This window comes from Pungitius pungitius, chromosome 13, assembly GCF_949316345.1.
Source record: "Pungitius pungitius chromosome 13, fPunPun2.1, whole genome shotgun sequence".
NCBI lineage: Eukaryota > Metazoa > Chordata > Actinopteri > Perciformes > Gasterosteidae > Pungitius > Pungitius pungitius.
In genome coordinates, this window is record NC_084912.1 from 11,469,259 (window position 1) to 11,489,627 (window position 20,369).

Consider the following 20,369-nt stretch of genomic DNA (forward strand, 5'->3'; position numbering starts at 1 on the left):
TCGCCTCGCGGCCGGCTGCAGTAAAAAGTAAACAGAGTCAAGAGGAGGCCCCGCTGCTCAGGTTACCCTGTACAACCACCCCCACCCCGCCCGCCTTCTCCTTTTCATACACACCCAGGCACACGTGCACCACCACAACCGAGGCACGGCGGACATGCGCTCGCTCCCGAGGAACGCGACCGCGCGCACACACACCCACATCAATGGGAGCACAGAAAGAAAAGGAGACGGGGCTAATGCACTGCGATCCATGGCCAAAGCATCGCATGCACTCAACGAACAAAGATCCTGTTCTCATCATGAAATTTTCATCCCGAGCGAGCGGGTTGGTGGGCCGAGCGCATTATATGGTAGAAATTTGCACACTTAACCTTGAGCCGACCTTTTTAACATAATGCGCCTACTATATTGGATTTTAGCTGGACCTTACTCACAGGAATACCAAGTACAAAAGGCTCGCGGCCCGATGGAGGCGGTTGGAGAAGCAGCGAGACGTCCTTCTGCAGTACATCGCGACCGGTCGCTATGTTCTTGTGGACGGTAGCTGATACGACACCTTGTGCCGAGAAGAGTGGCCAATTAATCTTAAAGTAACACCCCGAAGGAACCAAGTCAATTCACAAATTCAAAAACAGAACTGACATGCATGTTCACGCTGAGGTTAAAAAAAAAAAAAAAACTTTCAAAGCTTTGCTGCGGTGCTGTTCAGAGAAACATTTCACATGATCCTCTCGAGCAGGTGAGTTTCATGACATATCGACCGCTCCGAGCCACACGGGCCGTCAAACTGCGAGCTATATTGAAAACAACACATCACTGCAGACAAGAGCCAAAGCAGACCCCCTACCGTGAGAACTAAAAACAGATGGCGATAGTCAATCAAATGAATAACTGAGAAGGAAATAAATGTAGCTTTGATGTCACGCTGCTGGGCTCAGCTCCACTTATGTTCCTCTCATTTGACTGAGCCCATATAGGGAAACAACAATCAGAAAAAAACTCCCTCCTGTTAAAGTAATCATTAGCAGCAATATGTTTTTGGGAGGCGCGCACACACAAATATGTAGTATCTTGGTCACACACACACACACACACACACACACACAGCAGTGCGCTGGTTAAATGACTCGATGGTTTGCCACGTGGCACAGAAACCGCTTGTTCTCCATTGGCACACACGCCACGTGTCATTTGCAAAAACTTGCTGTTGTCCAACCGCCGGATAGATATGTGTCAAAGTGTTGATTTGCAGGCCGTATCGAGGTTTAATGGGAAGACTGCTTCACGCTGCTTCGCGTCAGCACTGAATCAAAGTAACGACGCCCCGGTGGAGAGGCTGCTTTGAACACTGGGATTTTTGAATACATTTGAATAGATTTCTTCGGTTAATGACTTTATTAAAAGGCTGCCTTCCCGCGTCCTCGACAACCTTCAAAGGATTCGCTCCCAAATAGGCCGCGTGCATGCTAATCACTGGTAAACGGAAAATAATAGAAACAACAACAGATTATTTCTAGTCCAAACGGGGACACGCGGTGGAGGACTAATCAGATTCGGATGACAGGTGCTTAAGGCATTGCTATCAATCCAAACAGACATCTAAACAGTCACAGGGGAATGAAACCATCTATTTCTACTCAGTTTTATTCTTTGCATCCCCTTAAGCCAAAATGATGTGAGTTATACCAACTGCCAAAAGCCCCGAAATTTATCAGAAATGATGACAAAGCAATATTCTGACTTTGCTAAGTACCTGCGATACAGGTGATGAAGCTGTTGGATAGTGCTGAGGATGCTGGGTCTGGCAACACATTAAGGGGTCTTAGATTGACGTGCTGTCCCAATCAATGACACACACACACATACACACACACACACACACACACACACTAGCTCTAATCAATATGGATTTGCTCTAGAGGCTTTATGGCAATAATCAATTATGTCCAAAAACTTAGATGACATGTCATTGTCTATTCCTTTACCATAAGCACATACAGTACGTGCATGTAGACACACTCACCTGTGGAGACAGGGCGGCGGGGGGCTGGGTGAAGAGTGTGGAGGGGGCTGCAGGCCGCAGGCTATGTGCTCTCCTGACAGTCTGACGGGTGAACGACGCAGACAGCAGCTCCTGCAGAAGACACAGAACGTTAAATGAAATAAGTGGGGGAGCATCAAACGGAAAATACGTCTTTGAGGTTATCACACTAAGATGGGAAACGGCAAACCTCGTGTTATTTTCACAACAAGCGCCATCATGTTACAATGAGCTAAAAAGAGGCTTAAAGTAATGAGGCGTGAAACGGGGTAGTTTTGCTTTCTATTCCCAGAATAGACCAGGGCCATTTCCTCCGCTCAGCCATTCCAACACGCCGTGCGCTGCAGTGGAGCTATCATGCTTAGCCTCTCGTGGGGAGGAGGGGGGGTGTGGGGGGGCGCCTCTGCTCCTGTGACCGTCAATCAGAGAGGAACATGTTGACCAGCATGCAGCTGCTCCTCAGTGTACAACTAAAGCAGGATCGGCCCTAACTTAGCAAGCCATCAATGACTTTGTTTGCAAGGTGACTGGTGTCATCGGAGAGAGAGAAGCCCAACATACCGCTCAAGTTATGTTTCTCAATGTGGACATTTGTGAGGTTTTAAAACCCCGTATTTCTGTCCTTATATACATATATACAACAGAGGGTCACGGTTGACTGGAATGAATTTCATCCCCCAAGTTTCTGCATGCACTATGCTCGCAGCTTCCGCTGGACTTGAAGAAGATGAAGAAGGGTTTCATTATAAAACCGATACAGCGCCCACTCAACTCAAGAACTTGCGAGTCCCATGAACCACTCGTCTTAGACCCACGTCTTTGGGCCTGTTGAACCTCTGAGGGGTGGTGAGGTGAGACCACAGACACTTTAGAATACCAGCCGCTCAGTACCTTAATACACCACAGACCCGCTCCGTCTATTTAGGGGGAGCAATAAAAAACTGGAAAGTCAGCCATGAATACATTTTCAAAATCTGCACTTAGTGAACAGAGTATGAAAATGTGTGGAAGACATCAGGCTCAAACCAGAAAACATTGATTTCCTTTCACCTGCACTAAAAATGTTTGCAAGGAGTGAGTGCTTTTAGTCATTCACCTTTTCTGATGCCAAACCTACATACGTTGGTTAAGAGTTCTCCTTTTTCTTTCGTGCAACATTGCAATTGAATGCATAATGAAAAGGAATAGTTTGACACCTCTTATTTGCTTCCTTTCTGGGAGGCAAATGTGAGGATAAATGTGAGGATAGTGTTTATAGAAGAAACCCAGGAAAGCAAATCTGTACATTTAATGAATGGCTTGATAAATTGTTCATAATATGTGCTATCCTTTTATTGGTCCATTCTCTTTTTGTCAGGGATGAAGGCTTTCCCATCATGCAAAAGCCTAAAGTGGCTTTGTTCACTAAAGAGTTGGTTGGACAAACACAGTGGATTCCAACTGTGACACCGTTAACCATTAAGCCACCGTGCTGACGTAAGCTAAGCATTAACTAATCAATAGTAATCATTTTAACAGCCTATAATAAGGAGCCGCGGTTTAGCTGTAACTGTCTAATTACGCATTTGCTGTATGTTCCCTCTGCTAGCGGAGCTCCAACCGAGATAAATGCATGTGTGCTCAAGTCTCGTTGTGCATGGTACAACAAACACACACACACACACAAACACACACACACAAAATGGCCTTTCTCTAAAATGCTTGATTCCGGTTGAAAAGACAGGGCAGGAGTTATTCATGTCCATTTCATGTTCTGTCCATTGTGACAGTTATGACTGCATCTTTTCCCCAGGACCACGAGCTTCCCCTGCAGAGGTTCTGTGATAACTCGCATGGGTTTTTTCTTCCTCCGGCTCTTTAGGACAAGCCGAAGTAACTCTTTCACTTCCGCGGCCGATCAATGACACGAACCGTCCGTTCTTTGTTTACGACACAAACGTTCAACATTAGCGAAGCAATGGACCTTGGTTTTAAGAGAGCGTGATGCAGCAGGATTGTCGCCTCGTCTTTATCTTTGCAAATGTCAGATATACAGAATCAACTCATGGGAGTGGCCAGCATACAAGACTCAAGGGACAATAAAAGGAGTCCGTTAACTGCCAAGAGATTCTGTGGAGGCGCAAGTAGCACTCACATTGTGACGGTGTGATGTGGGATATTCACCGAGGTCTCTGCCAAACACCCAAACTGACTCATTTCCATTCTGGCAGCAAATGAAAGCTGCGGCAGTGCAGTTATAAAAAAGAAGGATGGCTGTTGGTGAATGAGCTCCCATTCAAAAAAACACTGCAGGTTTTAATTGCGCAATAACTGAGAGACTACAGTGAGCACGATAAACACCACGACATTAATAAGTAGCCAAATATAATTTAGCATTCTTTATGTCTCACATTAAATCCATTTATTTGGGGGGGCAGGATCACAGGGTATTTTTTGTTGGAGATTTCATTCTTTCATCATTATATCATTAATGCGAGAGCACAAAAATAATGACATCTGCACAGAGTTCGGGCAAACAAAAAAAACCTGTGCTACAAGTTCTGAACAATTACGTGAGGCGGTCCTACCTTCATCCATTCTTTCAATGCTTCAGACGCACAGACATGAATGTGCAACTGGTCGTAAATGTGGGTGTGTGAGTGTGTAGCAAATGAGCAAAGGTTTAAAGCCGGGGGTTAAATATGAAGCTTCGCAAGCTTCAGTGTTGTTCACCATGTGACAAATATACTGGCAGGGCCCACGATCTTTCATATAAACGAGTTGTTTCTCCTTTGAACCACGAGCAAAGGAAGTCCCTGTCTATTTCTGTTGATTACATTCTACTGCTCTCTCAAGATACAAACCACAGCAACGCAGTGTAGAAACTACCACGAAAAGCACGCACACTCAAGACACCTCGTTCTCCAGAGACTCGAGGCTGCAGCTGACGACACCTTCTCTTGAACACAATAAGCAACACGTAGGCATTGAAAGAAGACCATTTTTACAATGGGGGTCTTTTATCAATTACAGAAAGTAAGAAATAAATGGAAACAGGAGAGCGATGCATTTAAAAAAGGTTTCCTCCAAAAACAAGAGGGGATTGTTTCAGTTTATAAATGTGTTCCTGCCTTCGGATTCAAGTCAAATTGTCTCACTGCAACATTTCGAGTGACCCCCCCCCCTAAGTATTGAGTATTTTCAAACACATTCACAAGAGAAGAGCACGTCGAAGACACTGCTAAGAACCATCAAGAGGCATTTTGTTTTCACTTTGAGCTGCACGCCGTGTCTCAAACTGTACTAACGGCGCTGTGCTCCACGTCACAGTCAGCGAGTCAGCGTCCAGCGGCTGCTCTTCCGGTAACTCCAACTCACACGAGCTCTTTATCCATCCCTCAGTCCCATGCATTAGACACGCGAGTGCCGCCTGATCTACAGCAACACGTTCTGGAGTGTCTACGTGAGCTGCGAGTCAGGGTCAGACTTGCGCATTTTGTCACCTCTGCGCATTCCCGTCGCCTGAACTGACGTGATTCCCCCAGCAGCATCAATTTCTGGGAAGGACTCATCAGCAGGCAGAACACTCAAATGTCTCCTGATGCCACAGCTCAAATTGGCTAGTGGTTAATCTTAGATGTCACAGATGCTAAGTGAAGAGGGCCCCTTAATAGGCCTGTGGGGTTCTTCTGTATAAGGAGGGTTCGGTCTTCGCCTACCAGAGAGCATGTAAGCTTTAACCACTTCATTTGAAGGATAATATCTAAAAGAAAATGGCATTACATCAACAATTTGTTTTTGTAAATATTGATCTTCACAGTTTTTATCCCAGCAGGGAAGAGGATGTATGAGGGCAATTACAGAGCAGGTATGGTCCACATTAGTCTTCCTCGAGAGGTTCTTGAAAGGACTCGTAGTAGTCTAGAAAAGGTGTCCACATTTCACTAAAGGTTTGGGAGGACACTGAGCGTATATTTAACTTTTTGTGTCAAGTAATACATGACATCCATGACCCAGTGGGAAAACAATGGGGGGGGGGGGGGGTGGCTCGTTGCTTCAATCCCAGAAGGATCAAACGCCAAGTGTTGTGCGAGTGAAAGCTACGACCACATTGGCTTTAAATGATTCTCTTTAACTTTCCTCCTTACCTAACACCTAAACCTGACCCCTAAGCCGTCAAGGCCAAAAGAAAATGCTTTCCATTCAAGATAATGAACACTGGATCCTCTCGAGAACATGGTGTGAACACGGCCGGCATTTCAGCAGACCTCAACAGCGCCCGTTCTTTAGGTGGTGTAATTGTATTTATGTTATTCTTTTAACGGCATTGAACAGTCTTGAAATAACAATATTCTTTCCTGCAATTATATAACAAACTTGGGAGAGAAAGGAAGGTAAAGGCTAAAGTAAATAGAATAGAAGAGAGTTGCGTGGCGGCCATTTTTACCTACATCGCATCCTCTTGCTCTCAAATATAAAGAGCTATTTAATATTGCATGTCGAGTACATGTGCACAATGCCATGCCACTTATGTTTTTCTCCAGTCAGCCTGTGACTCTGCACCAAAGTACCAACATTGTATTGTGCAAGTTAAGTGATTCACATTCTGATCTGGGAATCTCTGCCTATCCCCTTATCTCACTTTCTCAGTTTCTCTTCCAGCCTTGTTCCTTCGTCCTCTCCACGTCTCCCTCACTAGAAAGAGAAAGGCGGTCAACCCCAGCAGCATGGGGGAGAGGGGGGAGAAGGGGGGGTGAGGGATGGAGAAGGTGGGGAGGCTGCAAGCAATCACTGGCCACCGAGAGCAGAGATGGAGAGAGCGAGATAGCAGAGGCGAAGAGGAGAGTTAAATCACATTTCCAACACATTAAGCACACGCTGTTACCCGGGGCCTGCACACGCAGGTGAAGCGGGGTTCGGGGGTGCTGCCGAGTGACCACTGTCCAATGAAAGTATTTCAAAAGTGAGGGGAACTGATCCGGTTACCGGGATGCCCCAGATGTTCCCTAATGACAGGCAGACATATAAAGCCCAAGGACGGACAGTGACCTGTGCCGGTAAGCCAGGGACTCAAACCAACGACTCATCCCAGACGCGGTCACACTCCCAGTGCAACCCAACAGTTAACCTCTTCTGTAAAGGACATGAAGGGACTTGTGAGCATTGCTGCAAGGTTGTGCATGGGAATGTGCGGAGTCAAGGTCCCTGCAAACCGATACGAGCCAGATAAGAAGCGCAGAGGGTCGCACAGTCCTGGACCGCCTTTCCCCATCGATCACTGGAGACACGCAACGTCACCACGTCCCACCCTCGTCCAACAAGGCGTCGCAGGTGCAGCGGAGATGAATGCGCGGCCTGGAAGCTGCCTTCATTCATAATGGAAAAGGGCAACAAAGCAGCGTCATCCCCAGATGTCTCGGGGACTTTAAGGGGAGGGGAACAGACAAAAGAAAGGAAAGCAGGGGGAGACTCGGGCAGAATAAGAGCGCTGTGCAGGCAGCGCTCAGGCTGAAGCATGCTTTAAAGAAGTCATACATTACGCTAAGAAATATGTGTCTGGTTCATTGCCCCAGGTGTTCCCTTAATAAAGCTGATAGGCAGAGAGCAACACAATAACATTGCTGGTATTTTGGGGCCAGAATTGTCCTGATGTCACAACAAACATTGCTCACTTGATCGTACTTTTAAAAAAAGGTAAGCATGCAGTAAACTAGAAAGAGCCGAACATGACGAACAAAGGAAAGACAAAAATAATTGCAAAGAAGCACAATGCTCTCTAATGTAAATACCACCAAACAGCTGTACGGCATAGCCCGTTGCCTGCATTACACGTCCAAGCAGGCTGTGGAGACAAAGCCGATGATCAGCGGTACTGAGAGGAGAAGCGTAGGCGTGAGGGGGAGGAAGCACAAGCTCATGAGAGAGAGACAGAGACAGAGACGCTGTGAGCGAGAATCAGAGAGGAGAGGGAGGACTGTGCAAGAGAAAAATTCTGTCTGACTGTGTGTGTGTGTGTGTGTGTGTGGTCATTACAAAGCAAGATTGTGAATCATCAGTGAAAGCCACAAATAGCAAGATTCACCTACTTCCAATGCTATAAGAATAAATAAGTTATTACAACGACTGATTGGGGGGACAGAAAATGGTACATTTAATATTTAGTTGGGATTGTTGGGTGTCCAAGGTTCGTGGCTTTAATGCTACATTGCCAGCAGAGAAAGCAATGACTTCTGTATTCACACATTATGGGTCTCAGAATAAGAAGCAACTTGCTTACACGTGCTACAGTCAAACCCACCACTTCCACCCACAACACTTGACAGAAGGGCTTGTTCTTTCACCTGCAGCGGGTCCTTCAGAAACCGGCTCATTATAGCACACTTGATTGGCAGCCATTGTGAGGTTGCATAACATTCCCTCTGCACATGTCAGGAAGTAAACTGGGCTCACCAGCATGTCATGGTATATATGCCCTGCTTGTGAGCTACTGTATGTTAGCTCCTTCAATGCAAACATTTCCCATTTTCACCAGAATCTGGGGAGCAAAGCAGCCACTATTCCGATTAATGAATTCCAGTCTGTTTGTATAAGGTTATCGGAGACATCAGACATCCAAAATGGATTTTGATGCCTAGGAAGATGTCAGCTGAACCCCAAGAGTTCAGAGAGTTATTGGGAAAATGGAAAAAGGGCAACGGCAGAAACAAGAACATATCCATTTTTCCCTCTGGATATTTGTGACAAATGCAAAATAGGCTGAACATTGATCTGCAGCAACTCTCTTGTATATTTGCAGAATAAGGATTTGTGTTACAATTTGCATTAAAGGAAGGACACATTTGAAGGGAAGACCACTCAATAATTCAAGACCGGACTTAACGCTGCCAGTGCATAGCAGCGTTACATTTATTCCAAAGAGGCTTGTGAAGGGAGGGGCAGTAAACCAACAGCCGGTTTGTGAGGAAGGCCTTGACCCGAGTGCAGGTCTGCACAGGGAACTGCACCGTCTCCGTGCAGAAGAGATAATTTCAAGATGGACATCTTTGCATGTACAGCAGAGAACAGGAGACAATGAAAGGAATAACCTTCATAAGTCTGAAAAGGACGTTTTCAGTGGGCAAAGTGTTACCGAGGCAACAGCAGCACCGGGGCTTTCCAAAGGCTCCGGGAACCTGTGTATTTACGTCTCTTCACACCTGCACCGTAGCCTCGGCTTTTGGCAACTCTCTCATGTGTCCCTGTTGCAGGGTAAAATATATGGATTTACAAGACAGCAAACAAAAAAAACAACAAAAAAACCCTGTGATTGTTTTGCTATTACCTGTCGAAAAAGGAGATGCTTCTAACCTACTCTCAAACTCTCCCACTCTTCCCCCGGGTTCCTTTCACTGCTTGTTTCTCTCTCCATCATCTTCATGTCCAGGTTTGGGATTTCCCCAGGGTTCCCCTAAGGACCTGGGTTGATAACTGCTCTGGCGGTGCCTCCTCGCTGCTCAACTGTTTTGCCTGGGAAAACCACAGCGGGGCGAATACCCGGTAGCTGTCTGGCTGAATGATAAGTGCTGGATTTCCGTGCAGCGGTTGTAAGGAGGAAAAAGTCAGACGTTGACCTTTCTATGACAAGCGGATAATTGTCTTCCCTCTGCAGAAGAGACATTTATTATGAGGCTGTGGTGCGGATGGGCATTGCAGCAGGAGGCACAAATAACTGCCTCCTCCATATATATAACTATATATGGGTGGGACTTTTTTTATAACGCCCCACCCAGATCAATACCCCAGGGACCACTCAGATTCCAAAAAGTTTAATATAGCTGCCACATGCTGGACACGTGGCCATTTGTACATATTTTAAGAACAACCTAATGGAGTTTTAGAGGGACATGTGACGCATACAGGCTGCCGGTGAGTCATGAGATTTCAGTGTAGTAAAAAAAGTCTCAGATGGTTCAGCTCTTAAAGAAAAAAAGATTTTGATCTGGGTTTGTGTGGCTCTCGGTGCACGTGGGGCGTAATAAGAAAAAACAGATGTTTGCCGCGGCCTCTTTCATATCATTTCAGTATTGATAATAGACTCGGGCATCTGCAACCGGAGGAAAGGAGCAAACATTTGCAGTAATTTGGCTTTCCCCAGACGTCTACGGCAACACTGCCCTTGCGATACGGAATGTAAATACTTACTTTTTGCCAAACTTGCCCAGAATCCAGTCCTCCTCAACGGCTCGGCTCTCTGATCGCAAAGCCCACAGAAAACCGTCTCCATGGAAATGAATTTTTCCAACAAAGTCTCCTCTCCACCATCTCCTCAGTCCTATTAATAGAACGGTGGGGCACTAGCTGGCTGGCAAAGGATGAGTAACCGCGTAGTGAGAATGGAAATGTGTAGTATCGCCAAAGAGCTCGTCTTTCAAATCAAAAGGCGCTCAAACAACACAACTGACGAACAAGCCCCGGTCTCGCGAGAGAAAGCATGTTTGATGTGCGTGTAGTTGTGAGGAAGGTGTGTGCATTTCAAGCTGATGCAAGGCCTGCAGGTCACGCACGCACACATCCGATGCCAGGCGGCGCCCGGAAGACGGCCGGCAGCGGGGGCCCCCGCGGCCAGTTGGATTTTGACCTCCCTGTGTGGAACGAGGAGAAAGAAAACCTGCCGGGTTTTTTGTAGGGCTGCCAACATCAACGCGTTAATCAATCTATGCGATTAATGCCGCCGCGATGGATGCAATAAAAATATTTGAACGCAGTTGACGCAGGTTTGTTTACTTCTGGTCTTCCGGTGTGCCGGAAGCAAAGACAGTTGACCCCGCAAAGGAAACAGCTTTATCCTTTGTCTCAATCAGGAAAAGGGGGTAAGGAATGTGTGTGTGTAGGTGTGAATGCAAAAGCACATAAAAGAAAAATATATAAAGAAATAATAAATAAAGATAGATATTTCTCATTCCAGGTCTGAGCTGGACTAATACAGCAATAACACACATGCAGCACATTAGAAAGCAACTAAAGAGACCTTCGTCTTAGTCAGTCTAAAAAAAAACATTGCCAGTGCTCAAGGGGAAAAATCCTCACCTATCACGCTGATAACCCTCATTAGCATTAGCCTACACGAGTCTCATGCTTATTAGCACCACACTGCAGTCGCACCATGAAGAGGAGCTCCAGCAAACTCAATGGCTGAGAACCACAATTATGACTGTTGTCTTTCATCAACAAACACAGTGACTTAATGAGAGCACGAGTCAAAATCACTCTAATCAAACATGACCATAGTGAAAGTGCTGCTGCCGTTATTGTTCCTGAATATGTCCTTTGAAATGGATGCCGTGATGCTGTGAGATTAACCTCTCTTTTTTTTTTAAATCTAACAATTTGGTAGCTTCCATATCAGGCTGTCAATCGCCTCATCAGAAAGAGATAGCAGGAGCAGAGTTATTTACATAAGCAATTTACTCCCTGCCCTGCTTCGCAAAGGTGAAATGTGCAGAGAAAATACGTTATCTCTCGCAAACATCTTCCCCTTCAAGTCCTTTCTGACTTTCACATACAAGAAATTACCATGGATTTGCAAGGCAATATATTTATAAACTTTTAAAGGGTTTTTACTTTACATTTGTTAATGAGGCAGCAATTACTTTAATGCAGTATCTCTGATTTATGTCAATGTAGTTCAACTTGACATCATCAGATGCACTGCATGGTTAATATGGACACTGCATGCTGCTATGGGTCATTTCTCTCATGATGTAGGGCAGAGAAGCCGTCCCATCCGGACCAAAAGCTAAAAAATGGTGCTACTCTACCAACTGAGTCAAAGAAGTTTTAGAAATTATACTGAAATAATTAGATTTATTAGTCATGTATTGATTACATGCAAATGTTGATACAACTCCATTTCATCACACTAAATAGTCAAATTATGATCTTCCGGACCTTTGTTTTGAGACATTTTCTTTAACTGGACCTCTTCACATTTTAGTTGAAGCCCCCTGATGTAGAGCTGGTTTGTGAAAGCATCTGAGAATAAACCACACCGTTAGTCAGTAAAAAAGTTAATAATGTACCACAGTATATTCAGTCAAGGTAATACATATATACGGATATATATTGCAGGCCAGGCAATGCTTGCAATAACAAATAATATAATAAAAATCTCATCTAGTAGGATTATCAGTTCAATACCTATAGTCCACACAGAAACATTGAATACTAATAAAATAAAAGGAGGCTCCAAAGTGCAGATGCAGCAAAAGGCAGCCTTATCCCCCATCACCACTACACTACTCACTGAAACAGGCGTGCTTATTATACCGATATAGGAGTTAATTAAAAGAGACTCGGCTCAATGCTCAGACCCTTGATTCATTTAAAACTAGCATTTAAGTATTCAGAGGAGACCGGCCCTCTATCAAGAGGAAAGCCTTTAGAAATTCCACCTGCGGAGCTGCAAAAAACACGCATGCCGAAAATGTTTGGCTTGTCCAGCTAATCATTACAGAAACACAATCGGACCGTGAGGGCTTTGAGGCCATTGTCTGGAGGAGATGAGCATATTTGTATGATTTCCATGGGGAATCCCCGTGTGCTTGGCTCCACCGTGGCACCGCAACAACATGGATAATGACAGTGCAAACAAAGTTGGCGCCAGGCCGAAAAGGGGAGGCTCGCTTTCTGCGTGTCTTTGGCCCCCTGCACGCGCTCGGGGTCTGACCGGCCTCACGTCCCTTCTGGTTGGCGTAACGAGGTTGTCGCGGGCGTCACTCGGCCGTCTCATTTCAAAAGGCAATTTGGAAAAAGCTAAACGCGGGAAGAGTTTTGTGAGTCTGCAAAAAAAAGGGGACTCAAAGCTCCCGGAGGCTCAAAGGGAGATCACAGCGCGTTTCACGCCGACGTGCTATGTTGTTTGTTGCTGGCAGACATCCTATTTCCTGTCACGACCTTTCAGACCACATGTCGTCTCTGAGCAGCTGCCAAGCAACCACTTATTTCTGCTTTCCTACCGGGAAAAACATACTTCATGTTGCAAAGACACCCTGCACCTGTCATGTAAGCACACTTGTCAACCATTTTGGTCACTTTAAAATCATAAAACCAGCTCGATGGTCACTCTCAGGCCGGCCCAGCCAACAATTGATGGAGGGGTTGAGCGTGTCGTTTCCTAGTAGAGGCATGATGAACCAGGGAACATCATCAATAGTTCAGAATTACTGGATTTTCTCCTGAAAAAGGAAAATTATTTCCCCTTGTGATGATGACCAGACTGTGAGCACGATCTATTGATAGTGATCAAGCCTTACGGGTTTAATGTGTTCCCTTCCACATAACCCAATTGAAAGTAGGCCAATTTTCCCTACCTTTGCGGTTGCAATATAACATGGAGAACATAGATAAATAAAAACAGGGTAGCAAAGTGGGCCGTAAGGAAAAAGCACCATGTGTGTTTGACTGACGCGTCTCCCGACAGCCAGAATGACCTCAACGCAAACATCATGTCACGGCCCTCCGTACATCCTTCCTGTTTAACCACGACCAGCAAAGCCCTCATGGCCCTGGTAAACCAACACCAGTATGTTTATCAGAACAGATGAAGCTCGAGGCGCATGCAGATTCTCCTCCGGCGCAGCAGGCTTATCGGTCCCCAGAGATCAACTAGCTTTATCCGTGGAGACACCGGCCTGAATCTCAAATCAGCGGATCTAAAAAAGGTCAAACAAATTTGAAAAGCCCTCTTCAACTAAACCGGTACGTCTCTCAGGCAGAAACATAAGGACTGCATATGAACTTGTTTGCCTGTGGTTGTGTTCGAGTGTGAGTTTAAGAGGGGTCCCCCTTTGAAAGTGACCTTTTAGGTTATTTGTGCGCCGTATTTGCCTTGAGAGATTTGCCTGCTATTTAGGTTGAACTTTAACAAAATGGTGTTGTTGAATGCGCAGCAATGCATTACTTATTCCTCCAGATGAGTGACCACTAATCATTTACAGAGTAATTACAACACAAATGTGTTGTCAGGGATCCTAAATGCTCCTGCTTTGCCATCATGATAGATCTCATTAGATGTATCCTAAAAAAAACACTGGCCATCATACATCAAAAGGGTGCTGATATTCACAGCCATTTGGAAATTGGCAAAAGAACACTTGATCAACCTTTTTTTTTTACCTACGCATCTACCAATTTCAAACCAGGTAATGGCCCTCAAAGTAAAAATCCATTTTCCGAGCCGCGCTCCGTAGTTAGACATATGCAACGGTCCTTTCGGTTGCGCTGGCAGTGAGACGGTGGAGCTGTAATGAGAAGCGGCCCGGTGAAAGATATGAGAGAGCGCCGAGGGAATCCTCACATGACACAATCCCCACATTCCTCTCGACATCAACACAGTCATTACTCCATCAGCCAAACAGCAGTCGTTCATTCATAATGTTACCAAGCTCCCTGAACAAACTGTCTCTCTGTTGACAGCTAAGCCGGCTTCTTCTTTCTTGATGTCGTGTTTGTCCTCTCGCTGCACTGCCCCAATAGGATGGTTTTCTACTTCAAGCCAAGGATGCACAAATAATATATACAACATATACCAGGGTTTTGTATCCTGTTTAAGTTTGGACTAAAACAGTATTGACGTATCAAAGAGGGACCCAAGTCACAGTGAGGCGCACAGGTTATCAAGTAAACACTGTTATCTGGATCGGTACTCGGCACCAGCTGACACCTAAAAATCCATGCATTGCTTCCTCGGGACTCTAAAAGTCTACTGTAAACAGCAAAAAGCTTTATTCTCATTTTTGGAGCGAACAGATTCCAATTTCAATTCAATAAAGCAGCTCAATGTAGATAAGTGGGAGAGAAGATTATGAGTTCATTAAATGCAGCTCTGTAATGGGGCTGATACGAGAGGCTGAACCATCAGCGTTGGTTTTTACTTTCATTAAGAACATAAAAGTCCATCCAGTGACTTTACTCAAATGTATTGGCTTTCCCCAATAATTCATATCTGCAGCTTTGAGACATGTCAGACATGGAAGAAGAAATGTAGAAAAAAACTAAAAACTTTTCTCAGGTAATATATTCCTAGTCTCACAAACTGCTGTTTGGAACTCAGGGTCATCTTTCTCTGGTCTGCAGACATAATGGCCTCCCTCCCGTTCATGTTCTAATTATTTTGCCTGTGTAGTTTCTGATCAAGGCTTCATGCAAACTAGATGTCATAATATAGTCAATTAATAAAACATGCTTTCCAATTCCATTGAAGCCCACAATAACATCAGCGCATACCGTATGTAAACTGCAAATACCGTATTGGCTGCATACGGCATTTTCCAAAACAGATGCCATACTCAGTACTACAATACTCTGCACCCACTGACCCACATCGAAAGCACAGCACAACCACCTGAATCAGGAAATGCTTTCACATAACTGTCACACATTCTTTGACAGATCTTCTGGGACAAGCCCACCTTCATACAAACCAAATGTGCCCTGTCTGATTTGCACTACTCATATCGCTGTCACAATAATGAGCCCCCCATCTCCTGTCCAATGACGTGAGAGGCCCAGCCGCTGATGGCCTTCAGGCACTACTCCCCTGCCCTGCTGGCCCAGAGGGCGCCACCAGCGCAACATCCCAGACGTGAGAGGGGGTAACCAAGCGGTGTCTCCATCCATCATCCCATTACACAATGAGCCTAGTTTAATGTCCTTTTCAGACTTGAGTGGAGAGACGCTGCGCCACACAGAAACACGGGAAGCAACTAATTAGTATACGCCAACAGCACGAGTTCACCAGTCATTTGCCACTTCAAGGGTGAAATCCCTTCCATCTCATCCATTTACAATGCTACAGAAACTCTTCACCCAAACGCAGATTCCAGATGCTCGTGGCCCCCAGAAGTCTTGCTGGGAATCAAAGCGTAACAACCATCCTGTACCAACAAGGAGACGGTCTGAATTGCAGGATCCAGGGTTGTTTTTTATAAAATAAAATTAAATACGTATATGAAATACTAATCCTGATTTTTGACTGTGGGGAAAACAGCTGGTGAACAGGCCGAGCAGGTGTTGCAACGCGATGGACCCGGAGGAAGGAAGAAAGCATCGGGGAAAACACAGCATACGTAGCAGGTCTGAGACAGGCAGGCGGCAAAGAGAGCTTTTCTCCCTTTATCACCTGAAAAAGATGCAAGTCAAAAGAGTCAACGCTGAGTGCTCAGCCATCTCTCAGCCATGGCAACCTAATTGCATTGGCAACAGTAAGAAAGATGATGTAAACTCTGGAGAAAACTGTCACAAAAAAGGGTGCAGCAGAACATATGCGCCACTCTGATTTTCCTGCCAGGTCAGCCATATAACACCCGGACCACGGCCGACCCGGGAAAGTGACTGTGGCAGGTGCTGCAGCTGACAGGTTCTCTGTCAGAAACACAGCAGCTAAAAGCAGACAGAACTACGATGGCAAAACAACACGTTTGGTTACTTTCGATTGTATTGGATATAGTAAATGATCGTTTTCTTAATGCACAAAGGCAAGGTGTACCAGGAACCATTATCGAAAAGGTTATTTCAGCTTCAACTCTAGTAAATGCGCATTTTAAAACATTTAGTCACTGCTGTATACATTGCGAGGATTAACGTTTCCACACAAGAACATTTCACCACTGGTTTATTTTGATTAGGAATAACAAGGATGGAGGATTACACATCAGACTTGTGATGACAATTAAATGATTGATTTCTGCATGTTTACCAGAAGTGCACCGTTCACCGTGCCTTCATTCCTCGTGCCGCTGCCCACGCACAAACAAATGGGAGCAAACAGCTTTACTAACAAAACAAAAAAGGCCCTGATGCTGGAGCAGCATGGCCTCACTTCATGGGAAAACCCTTCCCCGTGAAAATGAACCACAAGCCTGTGATAGCGTTTGACAAATTCCATTCTACTGGCCCCTCAAGTCCTCCACAAGGGCAAACACATCAAGGGGAAATGCTGTCATTCGGTATCTGGACATCGGTCAAACACCCACAGCTTGCAATGAAAGATAGGTTGCCTCTCTTTTATTTCCTGTTCATTGCTCTGCAGCTCACTATCTGCACCTAATTCAAACAAGGGCGGGGGGGGGGGGGGGGGCAGTCACTAGTGGACTGAGCCACTCAGTTGTTGGTGGGGATGAAAGATTTTAGATGATGAGTTTCTTTTTTTAGGTCAAAATCCACTTAATTCGCACTGTAGTTGGTACAGGTGTCTCTTTCATCCAAAGCAAGCTGGAAAATGTTACCATGTAAATGAAGACCAGTGGGAGGAACATGGCCAGAATGTCAAATCCAGTAACGAGTCAATCATTTTTTGGAATTGGGCCTTGACTCACTGAAATTCCATCGCCTCAATCCAGCTGGAGTGTATGAAACCCGGCAAAAAAAATGATCATGCAAATTAAAATATCCTCTGCGAAGAGAAAGTACTTCAATAACATTGAAAAGATGGAACAGTGCAGCTGCGCTCACCAGCAATTACTAAGGGTTCCTTCCAATAAAAAAAAGGTACCAGACATGAAATGATGAGATCTGCGGCCCATCATGCACCTTGATTATCATAAACAGCCAATCCGGCTTTGGAACTCACAGCTTTTCGCACACCTGTCACACCAATTCACCAAATGAACAACAGCTAATGAAACAATTCATGCATCCTTTCATGTCAAAACGTTTAGTCTTCGACATGATATGCATTACACACGCATAACACGGCCCGATGTGGACAGCTTTATCAATCATTCCGCCATCTTATCGCCATCCTCACAGACAACAGCCACGAGCTGACAGTCACTCTCTTTTCACACTAATCCGGATAACATAACGCAGTGAGCCTGTGAAGGCAGCAGGGATAAATTAGTTTACTCCTACACTGATTGGATTAAAAACCAGGGAGCGGGACTTGACCCCCTGGCCTCCAACACAACAGCCACCAACTGCTCGGCTTTAATGAACAAGTTGCCTTAAAAAGACTTAACATAATAGATTAAAAAAAAAACATTTTTTTTTGTCGGAACATACAACATTATTTACACTATTGAAAAGCCAACTTCGCCCTTTGAGTGACGGAGCCTTTACAAGCCCTGTTGATTCGCAATGATTCGACTCTCCTGCCACACTTGAAGACGGCAGCATTTCATGTGACAGCTGACTCAATAGTAATCTGGGGCGGGTTAAATGTGAGCCTCGAAGCCGCGGTCTGCCTCGCATCCCTGGAGAGAGTCGACCCGCCTCTGCTGCATCAGGTCATCGGAAGCAGCAGCCGGAGCCGTTGGTCGGCTCACAGCTCGAAAACTGAGCTACCGACAGAATATTTGTGTGGCTTACATGTCTCGGTAAGGGACACTGCCTGCTTATCAGGAACTCCTAAGCGCGTGTCCTCCCCCCCCGCAGCTTTACAGACGCTAGTCTAGAAACTCGAGTGTTCCCACTCCTCTGCGGTTGAAGGGCGGCCAACGGAAGACGCTCGCCTGTCACCCAGCGACAGGCCCGCGAGAGGAGCCGCAGCAGCGACGCATCGAGGGGAAAAAACACACCGTGTGACAGGCAAAAACAAAACTACCATCTGTGCCGTCTGAAAATGAAACAAAAAACGTATCAGGGACAACTCAGACGAGGACGCCGCGGGGCCGCAACTCACCCGGTTTTATCCCTTTTTGGCTTAAATGGGCCGACGTGTTGTAGGAGAGGGGAGAAAATCACCTCTCCGTGGGAGGTAAATGTGTTCCATCTTAATGGCTCACGCCGAGCGACGGCACCAGGGGACAGTGTGGGGATGGGGACCGAGTGGGTCTATGCTGACAACCACTTAACCTCCAGGCTGGCCTGGACCACAGGTAGGGCAGCCTTGTTTAATTTCTCATGACCCATGACTCGTGGGAGTGTTTGCGTGAGGAGGAGAGAGTAAGATAGCGAGAAACACAAGAATGAGTGAAAACTTGTCACAAGACAAAATAGTAAAGGGGGAACCTCACAAAACAGTGTTTTACAGTGAAAGGGACGGTCTGCCACGTGACTTCCTCATTCTTGCGTATTCCAAGTCCATCCTGCCTCTCACCTTCCTCTTGCGTTCACACATCGGTCACAAAAGCAGGAACAATATGTGCAACCACTTTTTTTTGTCAACGCGTCTTTGGTTATTGGGAGTATTTGCTGAGGCTTGGTGCTTTGCAACAGTGGCCTTGCGAAGGACCTGCGTGGGTCTGCAGGAAAACCCAGGATCTCCCTGCTGAATGGGGGAACACCCCCTGCAGGGGGGGTGGGGGGGGGGGGGGGGAAACAGCAGGCTGGCTGGAGAGTCTGACATCATCCCAGTGTGTGGGCTTCCATGTTTCTGCAAAGGCTCGTATGTGATTGAGTGCATGAATGAACAAACAGGGAACGATCTCCATCACTCCCCGCTGGGTCCAACTGTAGGTTCCCCCCCCACCCCCAACCCCCTCTGTACCTTCTGACAAACGTCCAGAACCCTGCAGCTCACAGACCACGCAGAAGCACCCCGTCGGCCCTCATCGGACCGAACCGTCCCGTGAGCTGCAGCCTCACAGACAGCCTCACGGCAACGAGCCCGCGAATAAGGACCCGCTACTGCAGAAACGTAGTGATCCATCGGCACTGGCTGAACTAAATTTATGTATTTATTTGGAAGTTGAAAAGATAGTGGAGACGTGGGGCATTGACAGAGTGTGTGTGTGTGTGTGTGTGTGTGTGTGTGTGTGTGTGTGTGTGTGTGTGTGTGTGTGTGTGTGTGTGTGTGTGTGTGTGTGTGTGTGTGTGTCTCACGGCGGGTTACAGTAAACGGCGGGGCAGCGCCAGTGGGGGTGTTGATGGGCTTGAGAGAAGAAGAAGAAAAAAAAAAGAACTGCATTGCCTCTGTCAAAAGCTCTCGTGTCGTCCCACTGTGGATTTAAACAACCACACCACTGCACCTTTACCGTGACTCACCTTTCCGCGACACGAAGCGGACCATCTTGAGGCTAGTTAGCTTTACTTCCTTAGCCAGCCGAGCCGCCACCGACGCTCTCTCTTTATGTCTCTCACTCTCTCTCTCTCTCTCTCTCTCTCTCTTTCTCCGGTCCAGCCTGCCCGCCCCCCCCCGCTCCCCGCTCCCCGGCGTCCTGGGACTTACCGGTCTTATGTGCTGGTGGTGCCGCTGAGGAGAGACAACACGTGCGGGGAGGCTGCCGGCCACCGCTCCGCTGCTCCGGGACAACAGGAGCACCGACCTGCACACTTTCGCAGCCATCTCTGTAGTGAAAGCTCGCCGGGGAAGGAGACTGCTGCGGGCGGACCGAGACGCACCGAAGGGAAAGAGGCAGGCAGGCAGGGAGGG

The 20,369-nt window shown here is 46.3% G+C and overlaps 1 protein-coding gene across 1 annotated transcript in view; it reads right to left on the reverse strand.

Moving 5' to 3' along the window:
• Positions 1 to 20,369, reverse strand: part of mcu (mitochondrial calcium uniporter) — a 39,555-nt gene extending 19,186 nt beyond the window's left edge. Inside the window, exons 1-2 of the mRNA XM_037465900.2 lie at positions 20,166 to 20,369; positions 2,024 to 2,134 (exon numbers count right to left, since the gene is read on the reverse strand). Of these exons, the coding sequence (XP_037321797.1) occupies positions 2,024 to 2,134; positions 20,166 to 20,282 (228 nt within the window). The 5' untranslated portion in view covers positions 20,283 to 20,369. The remainder of the gene's footprint in view (positions 1 to 2,023; positions 2,135 to 20,165) is intronic.